This window comes from Asparagus officinalis, chromosome 1, assembly GCF_001876935.1.
Source record: "Asparagus officinalis chromosome 1, Aspof.V1, whole genome shotgun sequence".
NCBI lineage: Eukaryota > Viridiplantae > Streptophyta > Magnoliopsida > Asparagales > Asparagaceae > Asparagus > Asparagus officinalis.
Genome location: NC_033794.1, coordinates 123,383,472 through 123,391,754, shown reverse-complemented (window position 1 = coordinate 123,391,754; position 8,283 = coordinate 123,383,472). Strand labels below are relative to the sequence as shown.

Genomic DNA, 8,283 nt, shown 5'->3' with positions numbered 1-8,283 from the left:
ATTGTGTTTGTGTTCGTTGCAATTCCTTTATGTTATCTTTAGATCTTAGGAAGCGATTGTCTCAAATTTGTGTACGATTAAATTCTACTTGTCTCATTTTTCGATCTAATATGCAATCAAACAGAAAAAGTTTATAAAGGAACTACAGGATTCACGGTTCATTTTGGCATGAAAAATGCTATAATTAGTTGGATCCTACGTTTAAAGGAGAAAATAAATCTCTTATTTGCCCTAACCCCTTATATAAAGCCTGTAACTAATTGACAGATCCTAGACTATCATCAAAGTCTTAATGTCGCTCATAAGTTGCAACGTTGTTATATCACGCATGACATCATAAGATGGTCAATTTATCACAATGATAAAAGTAATAATTTCCTAGTGTTAGTGCCTCAATTGGATTAGCAAACATCATCTTAATTTATTTGTTTCATTATGAATGTGCCCTCATCAGATCTTGGACGGAGCTAAAAAAACTTAAAACTAATCTCCTTCGTTGTGAGGAAGTAGATGCATGTTTTTATTTTATTTTTTTCAATTTTAATTTTTTTTAAGGATGGTGTAATTAATTATTGTGTCCTATGTGAAAAACTAATTCTAACTCCGCTCATAAGAGACAAGATTAAGTCGTAGCAAAAGAACTCTAAGCAACGCACAGTCTAAAGTTTAATCGTTTGGCATCAAAAACTAATTCTGTTGACGTAAAAATGCATGATTAATTCCCATAGAGCCTTGGGATGATCTAGGGTGATATATATATATTGTGCGTGACGCAATAATCCAAAGCACATAGTGAGAAACATAATAAGGACACCTCGTGGGCTCCACAAGCACAATGACAAAGCCAAGCACGCCATCCTCTAAAATATTTATGCGAGGGTGAAATTGGTGATCTTTCTTATGCATCTCCCCTCTCAAATCCCCTCAACCTTGGGCCACTCCTTCAATCAGACCTCAAACTTTTATCCTTGAGAATTTCAAACGCACGGCGAAGACAAAACTCTTACCTTTGGACCTTAGCGACCCCACAATCCAAAGGATCCTCCGCCAACTTTGGATTCTCAACTATATAAGCAACACCAAGGCCAACTTTGCTCAAAGAAATTTGGAGGCAAAAATTTAATAAAACAAAACAAAACAAAACACAAGATGACCACTCTCTCCCTAACTCTCTCCTACACAACCAAATGCTCGTCACACAAGGACAGTGAGCATAAAGGCCTTAAGCCTAACAAGAGCTCGGTCAAATTGAATGGCTTCTCCTCCAGCAACAAGGCGGTAGAGGGCGGCGTAAATTTCTCCGCGAATGTTGCCACGTCACCGGGTATCGCCTCTGTCGCCGTTGAAGATGTCAGGGGGGATAAGAGCAGGCAGAATATACCGAACAAGAAACAGTTATCAGACCCTTTTCGCATGGGACTAATCACTGAAGGTGGTTTGAGCTATCGGCAGACTGTTGTGGTTCGATCCTACGAGGTTGGGCCCGATAAAACCGCAACGTTGGAGACCATACTCAATCTTCTTCAAGTAAGTACTAAAAGGGTATTTCACTCTCATATGACTTACAGATCGATTTTGGATGAGGGTAATACTCTGTATTTAACGCATACTGTAGGAAACTGCACTGAATCATGTATGGCAATCAGGACTACTTGGCGATGGATTCGGGGCAACTCACGGCATGATCAAGAATGACCTCATCTGGGTTGTTTCAAGAATGCATCTCCAAGTTGATCAGTATCCTATATGGTGAGAAGTTTTCATGCATGCCTTCTATAACTACCGATGAGGGATAAGATTTACTGAATTCTATGTGGTTTCGTACCCAGGGGAGAAGTGGTGGATATCGATACGTGGGTTGGAGCCTCAGGGAAGAACGCAATGAGGAGAGATTGGTTGATCCGAAGTCGTCATAACGGGCATGTGTATGCCCGAGCAACCAGGCAAGCCAAAGCTGAAAATTTTCATCATATACATATATGTATACATATACACACGCATACACATGTACGCATACGTATACATAGACATACGCATATAATGTATACATGCACACACATGCATATTTATACGCATACGTGTACATACATATGCATATGCATATACAGACACATGCATATACATGTAAATGGGTGGGTGGGTGCTTGGCTGAAAGAAATGGTTGGTGACGTTACATATGTACAGCACATGGGTCATGATGCATCGGCATACAAGGCGCCTCTCAAAGATGCCGGAAGAGGTGAAGGAGGAGTTATGCCCATGGTTCATTGAGAGGCAGGCAACTGTAGATGATGCAGCCGAGAAGATAATCAAGTTAGACGACAACGCTGTGTATGTGGATTCTGATCTCAAGGTATATAGATTTCTTTGGCGTCTAAGAATTCAGAGAAACTTATATTCCAGCAAACATTCATGATCTCACTATCTTAAACACTTGATTTTGTAGCCAAAGAGGAGTGATTTGGATATGAACCACCATGTCAACAATGTTAAGTATGTCAAATGGATGCTTGAGGTAAACTTAATCCTGCTCAAAATGCTATAAATTTCAGAAAGTAACCAGAGTAATTGAAGAGTGTGATCTTCTTTATTTGAAATCATCCATAATCCTTAGGAAAACAAGTCTGGGTCTAAACTGATATGGCCGACGAATGCTACATCATAGCAACATGCCATCATCTAAATCATTACCAATGTCTGTGACAAACCGAAACATAGCCATTCACCTGACTATCAACCTTCATACTGCCTTCCATAATTAGATGGAGCTTAAGTAAAAGTTAAAGACCAAATTAATCAAGTTTAAACTGTTAGGTATTGACCTCGACTTCCTATTTAAATTCATTACTTTCTCTAATTCTTCTCAATGTAGAAATATTCTCACACATTAATCAGCAACCACCAATATATATAAAGAAATGAGAATTCAAAACATCTAGAAACTTTCAAAATGTTAAGTATTAAAACTAACTTTTGCCTGTCCTACAATCTCTCTGCCTTCATCACTCATCAATAAATAAAGAAAAAAATGAAAAAAATGGATGCCTTCATGAAAACTCTCTTTCTGCAGACTATTCCTGATGAATACTTGGAGACCCATCAGCTCTCTAGTATCATTTTAGAGTACAGAAGAGAGTGTGGCAGCTCTGACATAGTGCAATCCCTCTGCCAACCAGACGAAAATTGGACCAATGACAAAGAAGGAAATTATATGAACCTAATGAATGGATTCAATCTTGCATCAGAGATCCTAGAGGGTCGCGGGTTATCGGGTTTTCTAGATAACACCCCAACGAGATATACCCATCTTCTTCAGATCAAAGGAGAGAAGAAAAACGAAGAAATTGTTAGGGGAAGGACTACATGGAGGAAAAAGTCCAATGCATGCATAAATGGAAGTGGCTAAGATGAAGAGATATTTAAGTATTGCTTTGCCCCCTTGCACATTTCACTAAAATATGTAATAACACCATGCTCAGAGATAAGCATGATTTTTTTTTTCTTTCCTCTTCTCAGTTTTTGCTTCGGTTTTTATACTTGAATGTGTAAATGTCTCAAGAGAAGATGTAAAGTTGTCCTCAGTTTCCATTTATAAATGAACTAGTGTGTACCCCGTGCAAAGCATGACTCCCTGTTTTTTAAGCATTGTATTTTGAACTTAACTCCCTCTAACATTTAATACAATTACTTTAATTATTGTATGTTTAAAATAAAAAATCATATATATTGCTCTATACTTAAAATGAGGATCCAAAATGAGAATCCAAAGATTCACTTTTTATGACAGTAAATATTAGTATAAACAATAAATTTACTCTACACTCACATGAGGATATGAAGATTTCTTGTTCGTGCTACAGTAATTTAGTGTAGCATTACTGTACCATGAGCATCAAATCTTTGGATCCTACTTTTTAAGTAAAGAGAAGTAGATTTGATCTGTTTGAGTTTCTTGATTCCTTTTTCATTTGCAACATTTCTGGGCTTTCATGTAAACGACAGGCATTGAATAGATAGGGGTTACGCATAAATATCCCATATTTAGTCAATCCAAATAGCATATACAGATACAGATATGATAATGATATACATTTCTAAATATACACAATAAAACATTTCTGATCACAGATTGTGATTTCAATTATCAAGAAAGCTACAAGAAAGGTTCAAGAGAAATACTTATTCCAAATAATTATAAATAAATAAATAAAACAAAGACACGCACCAAGCGTTCAAGCAACTAGCAACTTCCAACACACAACTTCCCTTGAGCAACTTTATTTACAAGTTCAGAGCCATGATAAAAACAAAACAATTTAACATTAAATAGATGGAATCAATGGACTTATACATACTTATTGTCATCGACAGCCTAATGGCATGATCTTCTCTCACCTCCACATAGATGTAGCATCCAACATTTCTAACCACTCATCATATTATTCCAAATTATTGAATACAAGGAACCTGAATCAACAATGCGCAACAATAACCCTTAACCAAGAAATTAGCTACAGTTACCACGTCGACGACGAACCAATGGAGTTATCTCCTCCACCACTCTATAAATATGCACCTTAAGATGGGTGGGCTTAGTAAGCTCAAACACACAGACATCGTATTTTTCCAAGTTATGCGCGTGAGAGAACCTGCTCCAACCACCACTTAGAGCACCATGGGTATTATTGCAGATGAAAGTCATCTTCCATGGTTTGCCACTTGGATCCCAAACCGTCAGCACTGTGTTTTCCTTTGGCAGATGTTCTCTTACAAACCAGGAAGGAATACACTGAATGCCAGTAAGAGAGTAAATAAGAAGAATCAAGAGTGTTCATATTCAGGTATGAACTTAGTGATACATGGACAATAAAAAAAATACAATACTTAAAGAAATGCACATGCAGTAAGTACTTTGAAAGTGAGGCATTAGACTAAAAATTATAATCAGCATATTGCTCTGGCTTTATAAGGGGAGAAAAGAGATTGTAAGAGCCAAAGAATCATACCAGGCATAATATTTTGACGCCTCGTTTGGTATGCAGGAATGAGTGGGAATGAAATGTCAATTCCCACTTCTCATTCCTTCATACCACCTCATTTTGAAAGCATGAATGCTCATTCTCACTTCTCCTCTCATTCCCACTTTACGTGGGACCACTTTATATGGGAATGAGCATTCCCAATGAGATGGTAGGGAATGGGCATTTCCACATAAGTGGGAATAAAGAAAAATACGAAACTTAAGTGGGAATAAAAATACAAAACTTTCAAACTTGTCCATTCCCGCTTCATTCTCTAAATTGCATCCAAACATGAGAATGAAAATGAGCATTCCATTCCATTCCTTTCTTCATTCCATTCTCACTTCACTCGATTCCCGTGTACCAAACGAGGCGTGAGACCCAACATCAAGTTTCTCAAAAATACTTGACCAATAGCTGTCTTAAGAGACTACTATTAACATAATATTCTTGCTAGTATGCTCTATTATCACGGGAAAGTGTTCTGCCTTGGATATTTATTTCCTGGAAAATGTAAGCAAACTTTGCAAAAACTAAAATTGCATAGTATCCAGTGATGATGGCCAAATAACTTTTGATTCTGAAACACGACACATTGAGAAATTACTACAACAAGTTTGATATCGACATTTATAGTTTACTATGATAAGACATTCATGCATGGGGTAAGGACATAGCTATCAAAAGGCAATAATAAACTTCTTGCTTGCTTTTTATCATTTACCACGAGGAAAATATCATAATTTTCAAGGAAATGATGAACATAATATATTTCCATGCGCATTTCTAGAAACAATATCATTTGTGTGGACAAGATGAAACATCAACTTCAGAATATTACTTAATCTTGCGGTGTTAAACAGAGAAAGTTAAAGTGCATGAATATAATTTACATGAAACATAATTTAATGGAACAATGCTCCAAAAATCAGAGCTTCACACACACATGGCCCTAATAACCCCGTCCCTCGGTGTAATCATTCTTCTTTTGCTCTCCAACATGTTAAAATCAAGGTATTCTAGGAAGAAGTGAAAATACAAGAAAACCAACCGCATACTTCTACAGAACCATACAAGTCCCATATGAGGGATTATCCGCCCAAAAATGGCGGAAATACACGAAATTAAAAACAGTGCAGCAGAGGTATCTCTATCTTTTGAAACTGAGGTATGTACACGAAGAAAAAGAAGTTGAAGGGAGAAGAAATAAATATTTATTTTTAAAAATCTACTAGTAGATAAACTACATGACTTCAAGAAGCAAAAGAACATAACTGCACCTGCAGCAGGGAACTAGAACAGTCTGCCTGCAGCTCTGCTGTATGTTTTAAACCCTAACCACTTATCCCAAACTTGATGATGTGATAAGTAAGTAGCATATCCACTCAGTTCATCTCGCTTTTCAACATTTAGAATATTCTATATAACAAAAAACCAGGAATCATATTTATTTTTTAGATAAAAAAGCAATAATGATACCCATGATTTGCAAGCTTGTGAATCTGGTGTTTTCTTTCAGTATTCAAGCTAAATGTGAGCAATTAATTAAGTTAATCTCTATAATTTACAAGGTCTATAACACTTTCTGAGCAATTGTAGGTTAGTGGCATGAAAAGCACCAAGGTCTGACTTTTATAAGGGTAAAGTTTCATTTACCACTGCACTGGTCCTTCGGCTGAATACCCAGCCTATTAAGTTTGAATGTCTTACAAGCTTGGATGCATTACTGAAGTTCAGTTGCCACTACCATCCTCTCAGTCTAATCCAGGAAAAGCCTTACAAGCTTGGATGCATTACTGAAGTTCAGTTGCCACTACCATCCTCTCAGTCTAATCCAGGAAAAGCATATTTGCAGCAACACGCATGAACTAATTAGACAAGCTCCAAAAGGAAAGAACCACTGGATAAATTGCATATATGAAACATCGCCAAACTTTTTCTAATTGATAATGAACAACTTCTGAGAGGAGAGAACAGCCACAAACAATGAGTATACACATGACGCTTTCTTCTATTTCTACCTTTTGATTGACGACCAACACAGGCACTCAAACATAGAGAAGTAAAATGCATGTATGTGGTTCATCGAGAGAGTTCTTATTGTTCAGTATCTAAAAGGAGCATAACACATGTGATAGTCTGTTGTTAAGCAGGAACTGTCTGTGCGTAAGACCTTTTTTCATGTTTCATTTGAAACACCTATCAAGGTGCGTGTATTGAAGGCTGCATAATGACTGCTTGCAGACAACAAAGCAGTGATACTTACAAGTTACATTGGACAAAGTTTGAGGCCTTCACCCCTAAGAGAATGATGTAATGAGTGATATTAAATAGATGAAGAAAAGAAGTGGCAAAGGATGACCCCAGTAATTCATGCCACAGGTGAAGAGACAATTTCATTTGCATGAGAAAGTAGAATTGGATGTTTTATATGAAGATTGTGCAATACAATCAAAGGAATAAGTAGATCAATTTCAGGAAGAGATCTTCTACTAACAAGGATTAGGCTAATTAATGGACGACACCTTTGGAGAATTTGAGATAAATTAAAAAAATCTTCTACTAACAAGGATTAGGCTAATTAATGGACGACACCTTTGGAGAATTTGAGATAAATTAAAAACTTTATCTCATTGAAAGAATTAGGCTAATTAATGGACGACACCTTTGGAGAATTTGAGATAAATTAAAAACTTTATCTCATTGAAAGAGGAATAATTATTTTGGAATTGGAGAAATTAGTTTAGGATTATATATTAGATTTTGAGTTGAGATTGAATATTTGATTTGAATTTAGGATTAGATATTTGAGTTGAAATTTTAGTTTGAGTCTCCTACCTCTATTTAGGATAAGGTTTAAAATTTGAATGATCGTTTTTTCAAAAAATACCTTGTAATATTCAGATTTTAATGAAGAAGATAGTGATTTGAATTTGTAATTAAAACCCATTGGTTGAATGCATGTGAGTTGCATATTGGTCTGTAACCAAATTGAATGCTTGTGAGTTGTATATTGCTATGATGCCAAATCCTATCCCTCAAAGTTGAGATTCCTTCTCTTCTTTCTCTTTTTCCCCTCTTGTTTTGTGGTGAGATATCCATCATATTTTTGCCTTCTTTAGGAGCTCAGATACACCTCCTGCAGCAAAAAACAGAAGACAAGTCCCTTTAGCCACTTCTTCTCTCCTGCAGAAAACTGCAAGTACAGCCGTCACCTATGTGATTCCAGTCCTTGCTTCCTCTGGTCTGTCAGACAACTGCA

The 8,283-nt window shown here is 36.6% G+C and overlaps 2 protein-coding genes across 3 annotated transcripts in view; one reads left to right on the top strand and one right to left on the bottom strand.

The window, feature by feature from the left end:
* Positions 553 to 3,624, top strand: LOC109843854 (oleoyl-acyl carrier protein thioesterase 1, chloroplastic-like). The gene is made up of 6 exons (XM_020413124.1): positions 553 to 1,527; positions 1,616 to 1,749; positions 1,830 to 1,943; positions 2,185 to 2,353; positions 2,447 to 2,515; positions 3,071 to 3,624. The coding sequence occupies exons 1-6, from the start codon at positions 1,150 to 1,152 to the stop codon at positions 3,404 to 3,406; spliced, it is 1,200 nt and encodes a 399-aa protein (XP_020268713.1). The 5' UTR covers positions 553 to 1,149; the 3' UTR covers positions 3,407 to 3,624.
* LOC109841677 (B3 domain-containing protein Os11g0197600-like) overlaps positions 4,263 to 8,283 on the bottom strand; it is a 6,507-nt gene continuing 2,486 nt past the window's right edge. For both annotated transcript variants that reach the window (XM_020411276.1, XM_020410836.1), the window contains exon 7: positions 4,263 to 4,789. In XM_020411276.1, the coding sequence (XP_020266865.1) occupies positions 4,508 to 4,789 (282 nt within the window). In that variant the 3' untranslated portion in view covers positions 4,263 to 4,507. The remainder of the gene's footprint in view (positions 4,790 to 8,283) is intronic.

Excerpts from the sequence above, each read along its gene's own strand:
- LOC109843854 (XM_020413124.1), top strand. The coding sequence starts at position 1,150 with ATGACCACTCTCTCCCTAACTCTCTCCTACACAACCAAATGCTCGTCA. Across the intron at positions 1,528-1,615 it reads CCATACTCAATCTTCTTCAA|GAAACTGCACTGAATCATGT; the intron begins GTAAGTACTAAA and ends CGCATACTGTAG. Across the intron at positions 1,944-2,184 it reads GTGTATGCCCGAGCAACCAG|CACATGGGTCATGATGCATC; the intron begins GCAAGCCAAAGC and ends ACATATGTACAG.